Source organism: Carassius gibelio, chromosome A3 (genome assembly GCF_023724105.1).
Source record: "Carassius gibelio isolate Cgi1373 ecotype wild population from Czech Republic chromosome A3, carGib1.2-hapl.c, whole genome shotgun sequence".
NCBI lineage: Eukaryota > Metazoa > Chordata > Actinopteri > Cypriniformes > Cyprinidae > Carassius > Carassius gibelio.
In genome coordinates this window covers 29767613-29791550 of record NC_068373.1, presented here as the reverse complement: position 1 = coordinate 29791550, position 23938 = coordinate 29767613, and the positions used below count along the sequence as shown (strand labels likewise).

Sequence of the window (23938 nt, the reverse complement as noted above, 5' to 3'; positions counted from 1 at the left end):
CGTTTCAACTACTCAGCATACATTTTCGCATCTTTGTCGCTCTAATCGAAACACATTACATGACCGCTCGATTGGTTCGATTGGCAATGGGCTTCTTCACACTGCCTGAACATGTGCAATTGTGCTTTTGAAGACAACTGACCACGAGCACCTGTCCGCGCAGTTGTCTGCTCAGAGCCTCGGTACACACTCTCCGATGGCGATGTTTACATCAAGCCTGCATAGCGGACTCGCAGACGCAGAAATTATAAGAGGCTTTAAGATGCAGTCTGTAAGACGCGAACGGGAGCATGATCTGACGCGCAACATTGCAGAAAATGTGCGTTCACAAAGGTAGCCTATGTTGATCCAAATATGGAAAGCACTTTCGAATTTAATAATATGAGGTTCTCTCCAGAGATGTTTTGCCACATTTCTTCAATTAAGGATGATTGCTGCGTAGTGTATGGTGTTTCCATTTGCTTTAACTTCTTCAAGTCCGTTGCAAAAGTTTTGTGTGTGTGTTCAGCATATGATGGGCCGGATTTGAATTCGTGACGGGCCGCGGGTTGAGAACCACTGCTTTAAACTGAATTAATGAATGACAGGTTCGTTGGTAACATCGCACAAGGCACATAAGAGGGTGACATCTAGTGGAGAAGATTTGTAATTAGATTAACGCTAATCTTACGTTCAATGTCTGGGGAAATAAATATGAAAAAAAAAATCGATTCATGGCCTTTGAGAATCGATTTTGAATCGACCACATTTTAAAAAACGATTAATCGAAAAATCTATTTTTTTACCCAGCCCTATTGATTTGTTGCCTAAATGATTTACTTACAATCTGGTCAACATAATGTTCTTTATTTGAAGCACAATTCTACAAGAAAGGTAACTTACTGAAAAAGTGTTGGGGATTAAAGTGTTTCACTGATCTGAAATTTAAACCTAAAACATCTCAAGATAAATGAAATAAAAAATAAAATTAAAAGCATTTAAAGGGCTTCAAACTGGACATCTTATGGCTAAGTGTCTTATGGACTGTCCTCCATTGCAGTCACATGCCCTTCGGATGGCAAACTCCTGTAGTTTGGTCTTCTTGATCTTTGGCCTTGGCTAAACCAGCTGGCCACACTCTCTAGCAGCAAAATCTTTCCCCCGTCAAATTTATGGTAATTACTTTTGCCAGTGCTTTGCAACAAGCTATTGCGTGTATTGAACGCAGAACTGTTCAGCTGCTCATAATAAATACCGTCGAGCCACTCTTGACTGTCGCAGTAGCATGTCTCGTGTTGTTTTCACCAGCGCGGCAATTGTTTTTCATCACTAGTTGATGGATGTATAAAAAATAAAAGTAAGGAGAAGCCTAAAACATGTGATGGAAAATTGGCCCGAAGCCCGGCCCGAAGGGCATAAGAAAGGTCGGGGCTGAAATGCAGGGCTCTAGTGTCTGTTGTTGAACCACAGGGAGACTTTCAGAGTCGCTGAGACTTTTCTTCCCTTCAAACGTCTGGTCACACCGGGGCGACCTCAGACTTTTTTTTTTAGTCGCACCATTGAGAGATTAGGTCACTCTCTAGAGCCCTGACTGTGCAGCTGCATTTTGTCCAAAGCCCCCTTGATTTCTGACCCGTGACCATGCACTCGCTCCACTTATGCTTGAGTTTCATTTCATTTAAGCTTCAGCCTTATATGGGTATGAGAGAATTATTACAACTATCTCAAAATATCTGAGCAGTGTTGTTTTAGCATCATTTGACATACTGTCAGAGTATTTTAAAGTTTTATTTTAGATATTTTTTATGTTTTTAATTTTACTTAACTACACACTGGATACACATACACACTTCACAAGATCTCACAGCTGGATTCGACTGAAAAATGTCAAATATCGACCTATATATATATATATATATATATATATATATATATCGTCCTTGCCGATATATCGGTCGACCACTACTGCCAGTCAGTGAATAACATGCATAAAATGCCTTCTATAATAAATATAATTAAGCTAAAGCAACTTTTTAAGTCATTAAACTTTTTGCTGACTTTGGATTGGCTGAGATGGCTTTAGAGGGCAGGGCTTGGAGTGTGATTGATTGGAATGAATGTCTCATTTCTTTATGATAATATGCACTGTGACATACAATAAGAGCATGTCGTGCACAGCCTGTTCCTCTGTGTGTGAATGAATATCTGCTGAGAGTGTCAGCGAGATGAATGAGAGAAGATTGTGTGTTCAATCACAGACATACAGAGAGAACGGTAGCAGTATCTCTCTCACTCAATCCCAACAGAGGGATGTGTTTGTGTCGTGCTCATTGCTGCAAGGATGTGCCAAACTGTTTCAAACACAAACTCAGTGACATTCACACACTTTAAGTGAATATGAGATAGTCTCTGGTTTATTTTTCTCATTGGTTTATTATTTTAAAATCATTCATTCCTTTTATGTTTGTGCCTCTTTCTTTACTATAAATCAGACATGGGGACTTGTGACTTGGTGACTTGGACTCAGATTCTGCAGGTAAAATAACAATATTAAGGTGACTTGACTTGGACTTGACTTGACATAGCTTGTGACTTGACTTGACTTGACTTGCCCAAGAAAAAAATACTTGGGACTTACTTGAGACTTGAAGGTTAAGACTTGAGACTTACTTGAGACTTGCACATGTGTGACTTGGTCCCATCTCTGCTATAAATGATGCTTACTGTGATATTTTTTGTATCTGATTTAATGGTCTGACTGAGTTTTTCCTGTCTGATCTCATTCTCTTTGCTCTCTCTCTCTCTCTGTGTGTTTGTGTCTCTGTCTTCGGCCCAGAAGGATCTTCCTCTGCCTCGTAAGAACAGCAGGTCAGTCTGTTTTCAGTAATAATAAAAGATAAATGAATGCTTCCTTGGCATCTTTTTATTCAGATTAGATGGATGTAGTGTGGCTCAGGGTTTGATACATAAAACAATGAGTAGTTGCATCCTGACAGTAAGTGTAGAAACTATGGTATTTTAGAGGTTACCAATGGTGAATTTTAAACAGTTCACATTTATTTTATTTCAAGTTATGAAAAATGTTACTTAAGTACTTCGTTAAATCAAAGAAAATGAGAAATGTTGCTTTGGCAGCTAGCTAAAATAAATATCTTTACTTTTACATTTTTTATTTTATTTCAGTTAATGTTTATTATATTCCTAGTATTGTAGGTTGAATGTCTCTCTCTCTCTCTCTCTCTCTCTCTCTCTCTCTCTCTCTCTGTCCATTTCTCTAAAAGCTTTATTTTTCACTCTCATGCACTTTTTTTTTTTCCATGATTCTCAGTTATATTACCTTGACCTCTGGGGAAAAGCATATTGCATCACCATCTTGAAACAGACACACAGACACACGCACGCACGCACGCACGCACACACACGGTCACATTCACTTATACACACTCGCACACAAAGACTGATACTCACACACGCACTCATAGACACACACACACTCTCATACACACACACTGATAGACACACACAGACACACACACACAGCGGTTTCTCTGTTCTCGGCTCCGGTGTGATTTTGTCTGAACATAGGCTGTGTCCAAATTCAGGGTCTACATCCTTCGGAGGACTCATTTGAAGGATGTTACGTCACAGCGCTGCGACGAAGGCTGTCCAAATTCGTAGGATCCTTCAAATGCGGCCCACAAATGCGTCCTCCTTTTCCCCAAATTGGAAGGATGGGTGTGGTTTTTTAAAAACTGGCTTTTCAAAATATATATATTTTCAGTGGTTTTCTAGTTAGGCATTTTGTTTTAGCGTTAAGCATTTTTTTTTTACATTTGTACGTGTATATGTAAAAAAAACCCCAAAAGTTTATTTTCGTAAACTAGCTTCTTCCTTACTGCCTGTGTGAATATCCCCTTACACACAGCTTATTTGTTAGTGATTGAAGCTGTTTTAACGCTTCTAAGGACGAAAGAGCAGACAGAAGTGTTTATAAAGCTCCGGGGAGAGAACGAGGAGCTCTTCACCCGCGTCTTGCTTTGCGCTGTCACGGTTGCTAGGCGACAGGATCTGAGCAACGGTTAAGGGAGGGAACTGAAAGAAGGGTAGGCTGTCCAAATTCACAAACACCGACTTCAGGTTTTTGCGGTCGTCGGAGGACCCATCCTCCTTCAACCGGGTAGGAAGGATCCTAAGGAGGATGCAGACCCTGAATTTGGACACAGCTATAGTTTGTTCTCATCAAGACATCTGGAAAACAATTAATTCTCAAAATAAAATATTCATTTTAATCATTAAAGTTAGGGATGAACTAAAATGGTCAGTTGGTTTTACTTATTGTTTCGTGAGGTGAAGCTTTTTTTATTTTTATTACAGCTTTATTTTATGTTTCATTTATTTATTTATTTTTAACATTGAGTTATTTTTATTTGTATTTATTTATTCTAAGTTTATTTCATTCAGTTTGTTTTTCTATTTATTCATTTATTTATAAATGTTTTTTTTAAGTTTCATATACTCTTTTTTTTATGTTTTTCATTTTTTATTTTCTAACTGTTTTATTTATTTTTGAGTGTCTTTCATTGTATTTACTTGGTGAATTAAATTTTTATGTAAAATTATTCTTTTTTTTAAGTTTAAGTTTAAAGTTTATTTTCCTGTTTTTAAATGTATTCTTTTTTAATTTTCATAAATGTTATTGTGTTTTATTTATTTCATTTTTAAAATTATTTAAATTCCATAATTTATTTATTAAAATAAAATGTATAAAATGTTATACGTTTTTTTTAACGATGGTGTATTGATTGTGCTGATCTGTAGCTGTTTCTTAATTTCCTCTGATTGTCTCACATTTGATACTCATTTTATTAATTGAATGAATCCATTGAATTCTCTGTGTTTGTCTGCTGTTACCGTAGTAACAGGAAGAGTTTGATTCTGACCTCCACCTCCCCGACTCTGCCCCGCCCACATTCCCCATTACCAGGGTACATCGGTGAGTGACGACGCCCCCTACTGGGAAACAGATGCTGATGTATATTCTGCTTACAGACCAACTAATACACTTTTCTTACATGACTGATTCTTGTTCTTAACTGAGCTTCATTTGTTGTTCCTGTCCACACAGGAAGTACTCCTCTAGACAGCCCTCGAAACTTCTCGCCCAGCGCTCCGGCACATTTCTCTTTCGCCTTCTCAAGACGGTAAAACACACAGACACACGTGGGAATAAAAGCGTAGGATAAACACTGCTGCAGCTTCTGTAAACCTTGTCTCTGTAGGGATGGACGACGATGGTCGCTGGCATCTTTTCCATCCTCTGGTTATGGAACGAACACTCCCAGCTCAACGGTACGTGAGTTTCTCATCTGAACACAAGCGCAGATTGTTTTGTGATTTAAGTATTTTAAATTATTAATCAAAATGCAATTTATATATATATATATATATGTATTAGTGGTGGGCATAGAATTTTTTTAATCTACATTTATCTAGGGATGGGTATCGTTAAGGTTTTAATGGTATTACTATACTTACCGATACTGCTTAACGGTCCGGTACTTTAACGGTATTCTTATCGGTACTTTGTGTTGTGTTAGGCAGTCAAAACTTTGCATTTCTCTGTCTGCACATAATCCACTTTTGACAGATTGCTTGTGTTTCAGCCCTTACATGCAAACATTTTGTTGCACTTTTGACAACCACTGCATCTTATGACAACCACTCTAGTGAAGTATAACCACACTTTGGAACGTTTTGCTGTCTCCGCCATCGTCACTCTTTGTATTAAGCAGGAGTTTTTGTACTGTACCGTTTGCATATCGCATCTAAAAATGCATGGAAAACGCTAGGCGTGCCGCACGCTGCTTTCTGATTTTTTTACCCAAAGCCTTCGGGCACTTGCGCTCCTGAGGAGTCTGCCATTGCTATGCAACCATGACCTGCTCTCTCCATGAAGACACGGAAATTTCAGCAAAGGATAAATGGATTTGCAGCACTAAAAACTGCTTGCAGTAGCACTGCTACTAAATTAATTAAAAAATCCACATACAGCTATCAGCGGTTCCTTCATCTTGGCTGAGCTTCAACGTTGTTACGGAAAAGGTGAGGAAGTTACATGACCTGCGGTGCGCTTGCGGCATTCTGAAAAGTTGAGATGTTTTTAACTCGATGCGGTGCGGACACGCCTGGAAAAAAATGAGCTCGTCCGACCGCTTGCGCGTCGCTTCCATTATGAGCGCGCATACCACGCACCTGCATTTGAAATAACAAACTTGAGCGCGCAAAAGACGAGATATGTGAACAGCCCATTCGCGTGTGTGTGCGCCGTGCTCGTTCTTGTTGTGTGTGGGTGTGACTGACAGACAGCCTCCGCTGCGCGCATGAGAAATCTCTTAGATCTCACAGACAAACGTCTTAATAATATCGCAAATTAGAAATGTTTGGTAAGATAAAATGTGCACGATAACATCATTAAGCAAATCTCTTCGCCATCGTCACTCTTTATTACTAAGCAGGAGTTTTCATACTGTTATGTCTGTGCGCGCGCTGCGCTCGTTCTTGTTGTGTGTGGGTGTGATCGCACATTAGAAATGTTTGGTGAGATAAAATGTGCACGATAACATTATTAAGCAAAAAAATACATAGTACATAAATTTTTCCCCCTCCAGTACCAAAAGCAGAACCGGTACCGTCAGATCTTACTGATACTACGGTCTTTCATAATTTAGCCCCGGGGCCAGTTTAATACCGGGTTTCGGTACCCATCCCTATATTTATCTCACTGTGATCTCGAAATTAATCTAGATTAAAATGGCTCATTCGAATTCTGACGAAGGCATTCACAATATGTGTTATCCAAATAAAATTGACAAACAGTAAGTCTTTGAGAAGGGGTTTATCAAGCTAGGTGGTGCATTAGAAAAGGGGCTCATCTCCTGTTTCCAAAATGCATCACAAAGTGCTTGAAAAAGCTGTAAACTAATTCCACATTGCACAAGGTGCAAACAACCGTACACCTGTTTCACACCAATGTTTACGTTTTTTTTAAGTTTGTAGGTGTCAAGGTACAGAAACCAAATAATTAAATGTAAAATAGCACTGGATAGTCTGAAATGAAAGATACAATCAAACCTACATGTATTCAGACACCTTCAACATTTCTTACATTATTACAGTTTTGCTATATATATCAAAAATTATACCTGGTGTCTGAATAATTTTTGGTTTGACTGTTAAAACTACAAAGTAATTCAGTCAAGAGCAGTGAGTGATTTTCTTTAATTTTCTTGTATTAACATTACAGCACCCAGTAGCTAAATTAGGCGCGGTCCCTTTAAGAGAAGATGAACGCATCCAATATAATACACATCCCATTTTTTTCCTCAACTGTTTACTTTCACTTGAGAAATAACTGACAGTTTTTCTAGCATAATTTCCAAGGTGGATATTTTGACATATTTTGTATGTATTTGTCGGCACAAGAGCAAAAATAAGCAAATTCGATGTTCAAGTGTTTTGAGACGCCTTTCTCTTCGCAGAAGAGAGCTCGGTTCAGTGTCGCTGTGATACGCATCTTTCTCTCTCGCTCTCTCTCTCTCTCTCTCTCGTGCGCACCGAACACCAGTAACCAGCTACTCCATTCAGCTTTTCCGTGTCTTGTTTGGATGCTTTAATGTTTAAATCGACAAGCGGTAAGGCGTAAAAACATGTGAAAAAGATAAGCTTTTCGTGACGATGCGCATCAGTGGCCCGTCAACTGTCCTGAGCATCTTTTTAGGCTGGCCTCAGCGAGTCGGTTACAGGAAATCTCAAGGTGAAAGTCATCATAGCTTGCCAAGACCCAGCTCCCAACCCAACTTTGAGAATAGTTTAACGTCGATATTTTTTTTATCGCCTGTTAAGAGTCTCGCGTTAACGCAGCACGTTAACGCCGATAACGGCCCACCACTAATAAATATATATATATATAACAGAATATAATTTTTCATGGTATCTTCTTCAGATTTGAAATAATAGAAGGCATTTCAGTGTCTATAACTTTTAATATTTTTGAGCATTATCAACTCTTCTTTCCAAAGCCACCAAAATGATGTGTGTCACACATTGAATAAGGAATTGTTGCGATTTTAAGTTAGGTAGGGCATTTTCAGCTCTGAATCCCATAATTTCACAGTTTATTGAGATGTGAGTCTGTGTGTTCATCTGCAGTCCTCCAACTCGTCTCAGGAGCGTCTGCACCAGCTGCCGTCTCAACCCACCATGGATGAGCTGCACTTCCTGTCCAAACACTTCGACAGCAGAGAGAGCATCACTGATGAGGACGGGGGGCGCTGTTCACCCCACATAAGACCCCGCTCACGCAGCCTGAGGTCTGCCAACACACACACACACACACACACACACTAATGCTAAAGAATGTGTGTGTTGCAGTAGTCGTGTTTATCTCTCTCTCTCTCTTTCTCTGTCATCTGTTCAGTCCGGGTCGCTCTCAATGCTGCTACGACAATGAGATCATCATGATGAATCATGTTTACAGGGAACGTTTCCCTAAGGTAACACACACACACCTCAGCATCCGTCTACCTGTTTCTCACACTTATCCACCTTCACAAGTGTCTTCTCTGAAGCTCTGTGAACACACAAACATGTTGAACAGAAGCTAGAATTATATTCATAGAAGCATGTATTAATATTGCAATTTCTAAATGTTATAATTTCTATAATTGTCTTTGGCAACACTTTACAATGAGGTTTCGTTTATTAACATTGCTGTAGTTAGTTATTTATTAATCCTAGATAATGCTAAATTATCTATTATTTAAATTTAAATGCATAATTATAAACATAATTCTAATAGATATTTAAATGATCTATTATAGTTATGCTATTATTTCTAGAATATGTATCTTTAGGTTTATCTTCAGAAATAGTCTCTGTATTTGTTCCTGTCAGGCCACGGCGCAGATGGAGGGACGGTTGTGTGATTTCATCCACTCGTATTGTCCCGAGAGCGTTCTGCCGCTGGCCGACGGAGTCCTGAGCTTCATTCACCACCAGATCATCGAACTGTCCAGAGACTGCCTGGCCAAATCTAAGGAGGATCTCATCACGTCCGTCTACTTCTTCGAACTGCAGGAGAACCTGGAGAAACTTCTGGATGATGTGAGTTCATCACAACAGAGATCTCACCAAACCTGCCATCTCTTGACTGTAATGTGCAGAAATAATAACATATTGTTTCGCTTGTTTCTCTCTGTCTGTGTCTCTCAGGCTTATAAGCGGTCAGAGAGTTCAGAGTTGACCTTCATCACCGAGCTGGTGAAGAAACTCCTCTTCATCATGTCTCGACCTGCTCGACTTTTGGAGTGTTTGGTGAGAAAATGCTTCCTTTTGCTTGTTCTTTCATCCATTCATCAGATAACATGATGCTGCAAACCCCGCTGGACACCAACAACACAAGGCTGACGCTTTCCAAACCTTCAGAAAAGTACTTTAAACTGGAAGCACTGCAAAACACACAAAAGAGCGAGAGCAAGTTGAACCTGTGGCTGCATTAGCATTTAGATTGGGAGCTGTGAGAGTGTTGCTGTTATCATTCACCTTCTGTGATTCACTTCCTGGTAAAACTCATTTGGAAATGATTCTGTGCTGATCCAGGATTAAACCACATGAACCGTTCATTATTCCGTTAAACAGAGATGACCCCAAAATGAGCTTCTTGTAGAACCCTGGAGAATGTGTTCTTGTACTCCAGAAAATTACAAAATGTTCAGTTTAATTCGGCTTTAGTTTTGGACTGTCTCAGAAACTGAACCCTAGAGCTTATCCTCAACCAAACAATAATGCCACCTGCACCTTAAACCCAACTGAACTTGCACGGCATTTATGACTTATTTCAGAGTGAAGGAGCTTGTAGCAACATAGAGAAAACTATTCCTAACACTTCAGAGACCCTGAAATCAGTCCCAAACTCCTCAGCAGCCGGATAGCAACATTCTAAAAACAAAAAAATGCCTTGGCGTGAATAGCAACCCTAACAGATTTCGCTCTGACCCGCTGTGCAGGAGTTTAACCCTGAAGAGTTCTATCATCTGCTGGAGGCGGCTGAAGATCACGCTAAAGAAGGACACCTGATGAAGACCGACATCCCACGATACATCATCAGTCAGCTGGGTCTGACCAGAGACCCTCTGGAGGGTGAGTGACCACAGTCACACAACAATCACACAACACTGATCCCAGTACTGCTGATCACTGAGCGACTGTCACGTCTGTGTTTCAGAGATGGTCAGTCGAGAGCATTACGACTGCGAGGGGCCCGTCACGCCGGAGACAGATGACTCTGCAGAGGTTTGAACACACACACACACACACACACACACACACACACACAGCCCCAGGAAATCTGAAAAGGATTAGTAAAGCGTCTGTTAGAAGATGATAATGCCATCCTGTGTGAGAGCTGAGTGGATTTTTCTCTTTTCCAGGGAAAAATTAAACCCATGAAGCCACCTGGAGAGGCAGATTTCCAGACTATAAAACTGATCAGCAATGGAGCCTATGGGTAAACCACACACACACACACACAAACACACCCCACGTTTGCTTCAATATCTACAAACCCGATTCCAAAAAAGTTGGGACACTTTGTACAAATTGTGAATAAAAATAGAATGCAATGATGTGGAAGTTTCAAATTTCAATAGTTTATTCAGAATACAACATAAATGACATATCAAATGTTTAAACTGAGAAAATGTATCATTCTAAGGAAAAAAAAAAGATGATTTTAAATTTCATGGCATCGACACATCTAAAAAAAAGTTGGGACAAGGCCATGTTTACCACTGTGTGGCATCCCCTCTTCTTTTTATAACAGTCTGCAAACGTCTGGGGACTGAGGAGACAAGTTGCTCAAGTTTAGGAATAGGAATGTTGTCCCATTCTTGTCTTATACAGGCCTCTAGTTGCTCAACTGTTTTAGGTCTTCTTTGTCACATCTTCCTCTTTATGATGCACCAAATGTTTTCTATGGGTGAAAGATCTGGACTGCAGGCTGGCCATTTCAGTACCCTGATCCTTCTTCTACGCAGCCATGATGCTGTAATTGATGCAGTATGTGGTCTGGCATTGTCATGTTGGAAGATGCAAGGTCTTCCCTGAAAGAGACGACATCTGGATGGGAGCATATGTTGTTCTAAAACTTGGATATACCTTTCAGCTTTGATGGTGCCTTTCCAGATGTGTAAGCTGCCCATGCCACACACACACATGCAACCCCATACCATCAGAGATGCAGGCTTCTGAACTGAGCGCTGATAACAACTTGGGTTGTCCTTGTCCTCTTTAGGCCGGATGACATGGCGTCCCAGTTTTACAAAAAGAACTTCAAGTTTTGATTCGTCTGACCACATAACAGTTTTCCACTTTGCCACAGTCCACAGTCCACAGTCCGATCATGTTTAGATATGACTACTTTTTTGACCTATAGAGTTTTAGCTGGCAATGGCCAGTTCACCAACAATGTTTTCTGGAAGTATTCCTGAGCCCATGTCATGATTTCTATTACAGTAACATTCCTGTATGTGATGCAGTGTCGTCTAAGGGGGGCGAAGATCACGGGCATCCAGTACGGTTTTCCATCTTTGACCCTTACGACCCTTATTTTTCACCGCAGCATTTAGGGAATTGGTGATCCTCTGCCCATCTTGACTTCTGAGAGACACTGCCACTCTGAGAGGCGCTTTTTATACCCAATCATGTTCCCAATTGACCTAATAAGTTGCAAATTGGTCCTCCAGCTGTTCCTTATATGTACATTTAACTTTATCGGCCTCTTATTGCTACCTGTCCCAACTTTTTTGGAATGTGTAGCTCTCATGAAATCCAAAATGAGCCAATATTTGGCATGACATTTCAAAATGTCTCACTTTCAACATTTGATGTGTTTTCTGTATTCTATTGTGAATAAAATATAAGTTTAGGAGATTTGCAAATTATTCCATTCCTTTTTTACTCACAATTTGTAAAGTGTCCCAACTTTTTTGGAATCAGGTTTGTAGATGAGGATAGAAAGTTTAATGGAACAGCATTTATTTGTAACTGAAAGCTATTGTAACATTATAAATGTCTTTACCGTCACTGTGGTTACAAACGCATCTACTAAATAACCAAACACACAGAGAAGTTGACACACACTGACAGAAGCCGCTGTGTTTTTAGCGCGGTATATCTGGTCCGCCATCTGGAGACGCGGGAGCGCTTCGCTATGAAGAAAATCAACAAACAGAACCTGATTCTGAGAAACCAGATCCAGCAGGCATTTGTGGAGCGAGACATCCTGACCTTCGCTGAGAACCCGTTCGTGGTCAGCATGTTCTGCTCCTTCGAGACTAGACGACACCTGTGCATGGTCATGGAGTACGTGGAGGGTGAGACATACACACACACAGTTTTATTGCGCTTTTAAAGCTTTATTGACTTTGAGGTCTCGGATATTTCTCTAGGTCCGAGAGTCTAGGTCAGAAATGTGTGACTTCGGTCCTGGAGGCAGATGTGTTTGATTAGGGTTGGAGCTAAACTCTACGGGACAGTGGCCCTCCAGGACCGGAGTTGCTCAACCCTGGTACAGGGCTGTAAAATGAATGTGGAAAGCAGCTCCGATTATTTAAAGAGAAAAGTTTGAGTTTGTGTAGGGGATCTCAAGCAAATCTGAGCACAGTTTGAGATCTCTTCTGAAACATTTGAGGAGACGTGTGCAAGTACTTGAGTCTGTTTCTCAGGAGAAACATCTGAGAAGCAGGAGATTTCAAATGAGGTTGTCATATGAGAAACAAAAGACAACTCGTCCGTGTGTTTTGTTTCAGGAGGTGACTGTGCGGCACTGCTGAAGAATATTGGAGCGTTACCTGTGGAAATGGCACGCATGTACTTTGCCGAAACCGTGCTGGCTCTCGAATACATCCACCACTATGGAATCGTGCACCGAGATCTCAAACCTGACAAGTAATCCACCAATAACATTTAAAATATTTCTGAATTATATTTCATGATGATAGCAGGAAGCATGTCATTTACTAAATGACCATGTGCATTCAATCAAATGATTGCTGGGATTCATTTGCCATCTTTTGTGCAATGACATTAGATTAGATTCAACTTTATTTTCATTGCACATGTAAGTTACAAGGCAATGAAATGCAGTGTACAAGGCAACACAATCCAGCACTTCCTGTGTGAGATTAATGATATGGTTTAATTTGGACAGATTGTGTTTTATAATTAAACAAATGTCAGAAGTGCCACTCAGCTTGAGTGTGTTACTGTAAAGACTGTCTCACATCATCTTTTTCTGTCTGTATCTCTCTCTCTCTCTCCGTCAGTCTGCTGATCACGTCATTGGGTCACATTAAACTCACTGATTTCGGTTTGTCTAAAATGGGTCTCATGAGTCTCACCACAAACCTGTACGAGGGACACATCGAGAAGGACACCAGGGAGTTCCTGGATAAACAGGTACCAGATAGTACATAGCCATGGCCTAAAAGCCACAAAAAAGACAGTTTTAATTTCATTGTGTGCCTATTTAATTTAGTTATTTCTATCATAACAAATGTAATTAACACATTCAAGCATATGATCAAGTGTTACTGATGAAGTGTTGATGAAGCAACACCATAGCAACTGCAAAGCAACATTCTAAAAATGATTCCAAACACCTGGAACGGCATTGCAACATTCTAAGAACTTTTCCAATCACCTCAGCAACTGCAGTGCAATGCACCGGAAACTACAAACCCGAGGTGATGATAAAGTGTCACAGATGGAGTCATGTTAAGGGCCTGACTGTCGTTCTTTGACCAGGTTTGCGGCACCCCAGAGTACATCGCCCCGGAGGTGATCCTGCGGCAGGGCTATGGCAAGCCCGTGGACTGGTGGGCCATGGGCATCATCCTCTACCAGTTTCTGGTGGGCTGCGTGCCGTTCTTCGGCGACACAACAGAGGAGTTATTTGGTCAGGTGATCACAGGTAAAGACACACCTACATGAGAAAAAAAAACATCAGATATTTTTACTTCTCATGAATCCAAATAAAAAAGTTGTCAAATATGCATGTGTGTAGAAGACATCGTGTGGCCCAGTGATGATGACGCCCTGCCCGCTGATGCACAGCACCTGATCTCATCTCTCCTGCAGACCAACCCGCTGCTCAGACTGGGCACAGGTGACATCACACGTTGTTTTAGTAGAGCCAAACATTCTGCACGTGCTGACTGAAGTCATGTGTTTGTGCGCAGGTGGAGCGTTCGAGGTGAAGCAGCATTCGTTCTTCTGGGATCTGGACTGGAGCAGTTTGCTCCGACAGAAAGCAGAGTTCATTCCTCATCTGGAGTCTGAGGAGGACACCAGCTACTTTGACAGTGAGTGATTGACAGATAGTGTGTGTTTGTGCATTAGTGAGTAACTCATCAGTTTTGTTTTTAGCACGATCAGAGCGATATCATCACAATCAGTCGTATGATGAGGACGACACCATTGTCAATGAGCCAGCAGAGATTCACTGCTTCTCCTCTTGTTCGCCACACTTCTGCAAGGTTAGACCTCTCGGTCTCATGAAAATGATTCTGCCGTTTACACAACACAGAGGATTATGGGTAATGTCTAGTGCATCTGAATCACAGGTGTACAGCAGCATGGAGCATCTGTCCCAGCTGGAGCACAAACCTGTGGTGACCCGCCGAGAGCCCAAAGCTCACGGAGAAGATCGCAGTAAGAGAGAAAGTCTAGGCAGCCTGACACTCCAAGGAAGGACTGGGAGAACCGGATCCCCTGAGATGTAAGAAAGACCGAAGGCAACAATATAATCTCTTAATTCTGATTATGGAGACTCATAATCTTCAGTAAACCCTTCTGTTTGTCTGGCTGTCTCTGTAGGAAGCGTTTGTCTTGTTCAGAGTCGTCCTTCACTGAATCAGACTTCAGTCCTCCCAGCGCTCGCCAGAGTTTCTCAGCACTGATGGACACACACCGCTTCGCTTCTCAGCTCGAGGGAGACGGGGATGTGCACACGTGCCAAACACCCATCAAAACCAGGGGCTTGGCCCTAGAGGGAGCCAGCTCTGGACTGGTGGAGTCCAGCTCTACGGCATCAGTGGGACATCCTGGAGGTGATTTTCGTTTAGTAATACGTTCTACTGTTGTGCTACCGGCTGTTTAATCACTGAGTTTTGTCTCATATTCATATGAATTTTTGTTTCTTCCTGTGTATCAGATAAACTCCTGCGGCCTGCCGATGCCTCCGCTGTCACAGCTCCTCTGCTCATACCAGACTCGTTTGGGCCTCGCATCGGAAGTGACCTCATCTTACGAAGAGCGCGGCATCATCAGATACCGACCGACAGTGAGAAACGTACCGCAACTCACTCAGGAACCAAAGTCATGAAGTCGACCTCTGCCACGACCCTGACTGTCATCATACCTGGAGGTGAGGCCACAGACAACTATTTCATTATTATTATTGTTAACGACCAAAAATAAAAATACAAAATGAAATGCAAATCGTAACAATACTTTTCATACACTATAGTGTACAAACATTATGAATGTCAACTACCAATACAATATGAATAAAATATTTTGATTGTAAAAAATAAACATTTTCTTTTTTGGTATTTATGTACACATTCTTTAAAATCGTAATTTAAATTTTGTTCAATGTATAAAACATTTTTTATATTGAGCCTTTTTGTGGGTCTCATTTATGAAACATGCAGATTTATGTGTAAATCGTTTGTAACACTATTCTTATGTAAACCGTTCCATGCACAAATTTTGTAAAAGAAATAAATAAAAATATTTGCATTAATTTTTTTCCCCTGCTTTTGTTTAATTACGTTTTTTTTTTTTTTATTAAAATGTCAACCACCTACAAAATCGCATAAAAAGTACTCTCAACGTTACACCTTTGTACATTAACTGAATAATTATTTGTAGTCAAGCATTTCAATATACATAGCATTGACTTGAGCTTTTGTAAAATTATGATGTTTGGTTTCATAGTTGAGCAGCATGGTACATCAACACTAGGCAGTCCCTTATCTCCTCACTCCATCTTCTCCAATCCCTCATCTCGTGAGTCGTCTCCGACTCGTGACTACTCACCTACAGTCAATGTCCTGCGCTCACCAATCACCATCCATCGCTCTGGAAAGAAGTACGGCTTCACCTTGCGTGCCATCAGAGTCTACATGGGCGACAGTAACGTCTACAGTGTACATCACATGGTCTGGGTACGGACACATTCTGGAACGTTCTTCTCATTTATAGCTAAAGAATGTGTTACATGTGATGATTGCCTTTACTTTCGTCCAATCACAGCATGTAGCTTGTGGTGGGCCGGCCCAGGAGGCGGGGCTTTGTGCTGGTGACCTCATCACTCATGTGAACGGGGAGTCTGTGCATGGATTGGTGCACACAGAGGTGGTGGAGCTCATTCTGAAGGTATGGGCATCACGAACACACATTATAGAGATATTAATCAATAAATTTAACATGGTGCATTCAATTTTCAGAGTGGAAGTAAAGTGACAGTGACAACCACTCCTTTGGAAAACACATCCATAAAAATCGGACCGGCCAGGAAGCTGAGCTGCAAGGCCAAGATGGCCAGACGAAAGAAGAAGTCAGCCACAAAAGATGGACAAGAGAGGTCAGAAAGAGCAAATATATTTACTTAAATGTACACCACATTTATATACAATAACTGCTTTATTCAATTTGCTGCTCTCCCTCTGTCTGTCTGTAGTAAGAAGCACAGCTCTCTCTTGCAAAAGATCACAAAACAGTCAGACCTGCTTCACACCAGTCGTAGTCTGTCTTCTCTGAATCGCTCACTGTCATTGGGAGACAGTCTACCTGGAACGCCGAAACACAACTGGATACCTCGGTCTACCACGCAGAAGTACCGCTCTCCTCCAGACTCCATCTTCCTCGGTCAGAGCTCATCTCACTGCTTTATGATTATATATATATATGTATGTATATGTATATATGTGTGTGTATATATATATATATATATATATATATATATATATATATATGTGTGTGTGTGTGTGTGTGTGTGTGTGTGTGTATTAGGGCTGCACGATATTGGGAAAAAATTACATTGCGATATTTTATTTTTCTCCGATATGAAATATTTTTTTTCTTACAAACAAAAATGGGGTGAGCACACTTACATTCTCATTTTAAATGATTTAAACATCAACACCATCGTGTCAATTGATTAATATGCGCCAGGGAGAGAGAGCAAGACAGCGCTCGTGTTGTTTGAAGATATTGAGCGTGCGGCCGGGGCTCTCTCTCTCTCTCTCTCTCTCTCTCTCTCTCTTTCTTTCTAGCGCGTGCTCTTTCTATAGCCCCTTTCACACTGTCAGTGATGAGCCGGTATATGTGCGTGCTTTCACACACAACCCTTGAAGATCCCGTAAAGACACGTGACATCAGCGCGTGACGTGTAATGTACGAGTCGACAACGCTTGGCACGTTATACTTTCACTGAAGCAAGCAAACGATCTCGGCGTCAGTGCGGAAAGTGAAGAACTAACTGATCTCTGCTTCATTACAGTTTGCACATATGTTTTGGTCGCGAACGTTGATCTTCTTTCAAAACAGCCGGTAAAAGAGTCGTGCGATAACGTGCGTCATCACTTCGACACGGAATTAGATCTGGCTTGTGTTCACACAGCGCTCGTCCCGGGTCGAACCCCGCAATGTTACTAGGTCCTCGACCCGGGTTCAATGCGGTAATCAATCCCGGGACGTGGTTGCTTTCACACAGAAGGCGACCCGGCAATGTTCCGGAAATATTGCGGGTCTGACGTGCAGTGTGAAAGGGGCTTCTCAGGCCAGTGAGAGGTGCAATATTTGAAAATCGATAATTATTAATTTCTATTTTTAAATAACATTTATATCTGAATATATGTCAACCTATAGACTTTCAAACATCTAAGTGTCATGAATTAATATGTATCTGTGTGTACAAAATGACATATAAACATATTTTCCTATTCTATTTTGCCTTGAAATGCTTCCAGCACGCTTGCGTGTCACGTGAAAAATAGGCATCGGTTCTATTTCTCACGCAGGCAGTCTGCAAGCTCTAACCTTTTAACATGGGAGCCGAATTAAAAACGGACACGCCACGAAGCTGAAACGGATCAACTACGACAGCCTACATCGCACATCCTGCGATGTGACTATCGTGGATTCGTACATTCGATATCGATGCTTAAACGACACATCGTGCAGCCCTAGTATATATGTATGTATGTGTGTGTGTGTGTGTGTGTGTGTGTATATATATATATATATATATATATATATATATATATATATATATATATATATACACACACACACACACAGTGACAGTACTTAAGGTGGTGAGAGAGTTAGTGTTTAATGTTTGTGACTGGGTATATTAGCACACCTTGCAACAGTGCAGAGAAAGCGAAAAATGAATGTGAATATCACTCATTATGTGCCTCTTGGAGAATCTAATATCTCTGAAGATCAAGTTTGTGGCTAGAAGTATCTCTGTTTATATACATTCAACATGAGATAACACAAGAGTATGATTTAGGGAGACAAACAATCTAAATAACATTAAACATGCACAGATGTCTGGTCACAAAATAACTCCTTCCTACAGAAGAAAAGGAGAATTTTGTCACGTAAAATTGGTGTTAAATTAAAACTTGCTGTCGCACAGTGTGTATTTGACAAACATTTGACTTACTGAAGATGATATTTCTGTAATACGTGGTGCTTCTTTTCTTATAACTTAATTAGCCTTTGGTATTGGGTTCTGGGTGTTTTGACTGATTGTGTGCCCTTATCAAGTTTCTTTGAGGTTCTGAGCTGTTCTGTCCTTGTCCTCTCAGACACGTCGTCTCAGAGCAGTTCTCCAGCATCCAGCATGCCTAACTTGCCTGCAACATCTCAGCACATACGGCCAAGCTCTCTTTATGGTCTCTCACCCAAAACCCACCGGCAGTACCGTTCTGCTCGCTGCAAATCCGTCGGGAACATTCCTCTGTCTCCGCTGGCTCACACGCTGTCCCCTACTTCGTCTTCCCCGCCATCCATTGCCAGACACACTGTCGGCAGCTCCAACACCACACAGGCCTTCCCCGCCAAGCTCCACACCTCTCCTCCAATCACACGACCCCGGCCCAAGAGCGCAGAACCACCCCGTTCGCCTCTCCTTCAACCGGTGCAGTCAGCTGAGAAGCTTGGCCCACCCCCTCCACCTTCATTTCCATCCTCCTTGTCTTCCGTGGGCTCAGACAGAAAAGGAGGGCAAGGGGTGTCCACGAGGAAGCATGGTTTGGAAGTTGTGCATACTGATTACCGCCGGGAGTTGTTCCACTGTGAACATGCCCTCCAGAGCCTGATGGAGATTGAGGGTGAGAATATGCCTGGTGCTCCACCCGACCAAATGCCGACACACGTGTCCACCCAGTTCACGATGAGTCCGGTGAGGCAGCTTGGGATGCAGGACTCATTGGCAGAACAAGAGTCTGAGGAGAAAGCGAAGCAGCACAGCTGTGAAGTTTTAAGGACTGTGTCAAAATCCCAACCAATAGCACCCATCTTGGATCCTATATCAACTCAGACTGGCGAGCCACCTCAGAAGGAGAAAGTGGGCTCCAAGTCTGAGTCTTCTCACGACTCAGTTGTCTCGAAAGGGAAGGAAGCAGCCAGGGATGTGGGAAAGCAAGAATTTCTTAATGCAATTGTCTCTGGTCCCAAGATCCTTGAGCAGATGCCAGTTGTCCAGAGCTCTGAAGCACAGGGACTTAAACCCCATAGCCTTCAAACTGATGTTATTAAAGGGCTGAAAAATGGAAAGGACATGAGAAATATCCCAGTGAAGGAGAAAACTGTGCAGACAATGGCTCCAGAGCCAAGCAAATTGGGTAAAGGACCTCTAAACATTGCCGGGACTACACCTAGTTTTGTTGATGCAACAAAAGTCTCAGAAACAGTTCCTGCCCAGTCCAAAACCATTAAAGAATGGATTCAAATCCCATTGGGGTCAACCAGAGGCCCTCAAGAGGATAGATGTATCCTGGAAGCAGCCGAAGTGTCCCCAGCCTCTCCATCTCCAACTGCCCGAATGCCTTGCAAATCACGTGCTGTAACTCCTGGCGACAGGTCGAGCTTCGTAACGCAGCTCACCAGTGTGGCTAAAACTGTGCTTGGTCCTATGAAGTTGGGCTCTCAGGATGGAGGCAAGGCCAAGGACAGCACCAAAGCCAACGAGGACAAACGAGCCACCACATTGGGAAAGTCTGAGGTCTCGTCTGGGAGTTGCTGTGGGTTAACGGGAACCTGTCCCAGTCCTGGATCGTCAAAGCCTGAAAAGGCATCGAAGAGTTCTTCCAAGCATTACTAATATTCTTAATAGGAACATCATTCAGTTTGGAACTAAATGGGATGCGTTCCCAGTATTTGTCCAAATGCAGGGAGTTCAAAAGACTCTACATCCATCAATCCAAGATATAACACACAAAAAATAAAAGAAAGGTGCTTTAAAATGGCCATTGTCAAATATGTTTGTATGTGCATATGCTGTCAGAATATATGCACCATCATATGTGGATGTACAGCAAAACAAACCAGTAGATCTCTCTAGATGCATGTTACAGTACATGTACATTTACTAATAGAAGAGTCAAAAGAATTAGATATGTAAAATTAAACCAATATCTAATGCTAGTTAACACTGCACATCCAATCCTTCCTGCCTGGTCTGTAGAGGGCATGACCTGTCATTCACCATGATATCAACCACTCAGTTTGGAAGATTTAGAAATGTATTTAAGTATTTACCTAGTGACTGAAACCATAGATCTAAACGTCCAGTAAATCTCGGTCCAGTACCTCAGTAGTGCTACAGAATGCCTAAGTAGAGGTTTAAGAGGGTTCAACTGGTGGAAAAGGGAAATTATGGTTGCACAGGTACAGAACCATATGTATAAGTGCTTGTTTGTGTTGTCTTAATTACATTTGCACTGGAAATGCCCAGGAAAAGTCAACATGAAATCATCATACATATTTACTTTCTTAATGGATTGCAATATTGTTTAATCTCCATAAATAATCCACCCTGACTAAAGTCTGTAGTCAAATAGCTACTTCGCTGCCTTTTTACCGACGTTTGTGTGAATGTCCTTTGGAGACTCTGTGTAGTGAATCTAGCATTGTCTTAGGAGTGATTGGTGCCATGATAACGCATTGATTTTCTTCCAAATCAGCCGATCAGCCGATCCTTGATTGACTGTCTTCTGCCAAAAGAGGATTTTACACTTTACCCAATTTTCTTTTTGTTTTTTAAAACAATTTTTTTTGGGGGGGGGATTTGTGCTGTGAAGTGTGTGTGTGTATGTAGGATAGATTGTTTCAGTGTGTTTAGATTAGACACCATTACTCAAGCAACAAGTACAAGCAGTTTTACAGAATGTACTTTGATTTAAGTCTTTGTTACATCTTTAACTCTTTGTATTTATTTATTTGTTTACAATGTTTTTTGAATATTTTTTGCCCTTTTTTATTATTTAAAACTGTGCTGCTTTTGTATTAATCTTTCTCAAACTGATTTTACCGGTGAATTATTTTTGTACATTTCACTTCTTATATCATTGTTTATTAATTTTTTTTTTTTTTTTTTAATGATTTCTCACCTCAGGCAATGTTATAAACTAATGCAATTTAAAAAATATCAATAATAAAGTGCTATAATAATGAATAAGATGACTGTTTTATGTTGTCTGTCCTTTTTGCGTGTGTTTATACATACAGTAAATACTTGATAGATTATATAAACATCATAATAATATAAAAAATTATTATAAACATAATATAAATATTGATTTGTTATAGCAGGATTTTTGACAAATGATGTGCACACCAAAGTTTAAAACTGTACATATAAGCAAATTAATTTTTATGTTTGCAGTGAAAATGTTTGCAGTTAAAATAAAATATTATACCATAATATAAAACAAATTAATAATAAAAAAGATAGAAAAAGTAAAAGTTAGGTAAATCTTGAAGTATATGTCAACTATCCTAATGTAATCAATAAGTTTGAACTACTGATTATTTAGCAGCAGTTTGAATGCAGTTAAGCACAAATCAATAAATGTACAAATTCTTACCATTTTCTGATGCTTCAGACTAAACTACATAATATGATTAAACCCAGTATAATGAACTAATACTTAGTGTACTTATTCTATGGCAAGCCATTTTAACTCTTATTTTATTTTAACTCTTGGGCCCTATCATACACCCGGCGCAATGCGACACAAGGCACATCGCAAGTGTGTTTGCTAGTTTCAGTCCGGCGCTGTTCGCATTTTCCCGTCCAAACCCGCGTCATTTAATTAGCAAATGCATTTACGCCTGTTTGAGCGCCCATGGGCGTGCTGGTCTAAAAAGTGGTGTGTTCAGGTGCATTGCTGGTGCAATGCTATTTTAAGGAGCTTAAAATAGACTGCGCCATAGACCAACTCAAATCTTGTCTAAAGTCTGGTGCAATGTTTTTTCTTTGTTATTTAAAGAGCGTGTTAGTATAGACGGTTTCATCAGCCACACGTGCCTGGACCTAAGTTAACTTCCGTTCTGTGTTGCGTATATCAGTCTGCCTGGCGGTGCCTTCTACAAACGCAGTTAAAGTCAAGGTGATGAGTAGACTGAAGTTGGGCTCAGGTGGTTGTGCTGCGGGATGTGTTTCCCATACATTTATTTATTTTTGGAGACTCGCCACAATTTTAAAACTGATCAATTTTCAAAAAGCTTCGTTGAATAAACATGAGTAATGTTACGTACTGCACGTTTAATAACAATAATTCCTTACATTTATATGCTTAAATAACAAAACGAGGCACAGGTGTTTTTATATCGCTGTATTTCTGAAGGAAGACTTGCATGTTATATGTCTGATAAAGCAGCGTGTGAGCGTACCAGATCAACCGTCTATAGGCAGGTCCACAAAGCGCATACACGCTGCTTATTAAACACAGGGACACACAGCAGCACACAAACATGCCAAATATAAAACATTGAAGGATTGCTATGCACAGGATTTTTGTAGGCTAATTATATATATATATATATATATATATATATATATATATATATATATATATATATATATATAAATATAAATGCCTACATGTCATAATGCATAGTCATCACATGTATCAGATTTATCTATTTGCTCGCACACGAGCAGCTCCCTTGCATCTCGGAGACATGTTCTGTCTTTGCGCTTGCCAAATTTCGCCGTGTAAATAGCAAATCCGTCATGGCACGAGCGCAACTGGCTTTTAAAAGTAATGGAAGATGAGATCCATTTAATTTAAATTATGTTATCTTTATAATATGACATGTACTTTATATACTGTAATTTCATACAATATAAATTTATTTGAAAAGAACAAACATTTTTAATATTATTTTATATATGATTATTATTAATTTATACTCATTTATATTAATTTCCCACAAAATGGTATAATTTGAGGAAGTTTGAGTGCTGTCTCGTGTCTCACAATCAACCAAATTTTTTTGCTGCTTGATATTGCAAACTGGTGTATCTTACCATAATTTTTTTATTTTATAGTCTTAATTATGAACACATTGGTTTGTAGGACAAACAGTTTTACTACTGGAATTACTGCACTTTGTAATTCTTCTGGTTATCTCCCTACAGTGGCTAATGAACCAGAAGTCTTGCACTTTCTGTTTATTTCTGAAAAATAAGGTGGAGACTGTTATCCCTTCAGCCAGAATAACAGAGGGAGCTCACAAAAAGAAACCCGATGTAATATGAGTTTAAACGGAGCATTTGAATTTTTTTTAGGTGGTCTCTGGTATTTTCGTAAGC

The 23938-nt window shown here is 40.5% G+C and overlaps 1 protein-coding gene across 2 annotated transcripts in view; it reads left to right on the top strand.

The window, feature by feature from the left end:
- Positions 1 to 21801, top strand: part of LOC127941944 (microtubule-associated serine/threonine-protein kinase 1) — a 35267-nt gene extending 13466 nt beyond the window's left edge. The window contains exons 2-27 of one of the 2 annotated variants that reach the window (XM_052537441.1): positions 2819 to 2847; positions 4896 to 4972; positions 5105 to 5180; positions 5259 to 5328; positions 8188 to 8348; positions 8456 to 8531; positions 8932 to 9141; positions 9250 to 9351; positions 10044 to 10176; positions 10262 to 10329; positions 10467 to 10543; positions 12202 to 12410; positions 12846 to 12984; positions 13362 to 13494; positions 13843 to 14008; positions 14102 to 14203; positions 14277 to 14399; positions 14464 to 14573; positions 14661 to 14815; positions 14914 to 15146; positions 15251 to 15463; positions 16039 to 16268; positions 16357 to 16479; positions 16551 to 16687; positions 16784 to 16971; positions 18924 to 21801. In XM_052537441.1, the coding sequence (XP_052393401.1) occupies positions 2819 to 2847; positions 4896 to 4972; positions 5105 to 5180; positions 5259 to 5328; positions 8188 to 8348; positions 8456 to 8531; positions 8932 to 9141; positions 9250 to 9351; positions 10044 to 10176; positions 10262 to 10329; positions 10467 to 10543; positions 12202 to 12410; positions 12846 to 12984; positions 13362 to 13494; positions 13843 to 14008; positions 14102 to 14203; positions 14277 to 14399; positions 14464 to 14573; positions 14661 to 14815; positions 14914 to 15146; positions 15251 to 15463; positions 16039 to 16268; positions 16357 to 16479; positions 16551 to 16687; positions 16784 to 16971; positions 18924 to 20440 (4857 nt within the window). In that variant the 3' untranslated portion in view covers positions 20441 to 21801. Of the gene's footprint in view, positions 1 to 2815; positions 2848 to 4895; positions 4973 to 5104; positions 5181 to 5258; positions 5329 to 8187; positions 8349 to 8455; positions 8532 to 8931; positions 9142 to 9249; positions 9352 to 10043; positions 10177 to 10261; positions 10330 to 10466; positions 10544 to 12201; positions 12411 to 12845; positions 12985 to 13361; positions 13495 to 13842; positions 14009 to 14101; positions 14204 to 14276; positions 14400 to 14463; positions 14574 to 14660; positions 14816 to 14913; positions 15147 to 15250; positions 15464 to 16038; positions 16269 to 16356; positions 16480 to 16550; positions 16688 to 16783; positions 16972 to 18923 lie in introns of both variants that reach the window. The other variant, XM_052537437.1, reaches the window with a different exon arrangement.
- Positions 21802 to 23938: the final 2137 nt, after the last annotated feature.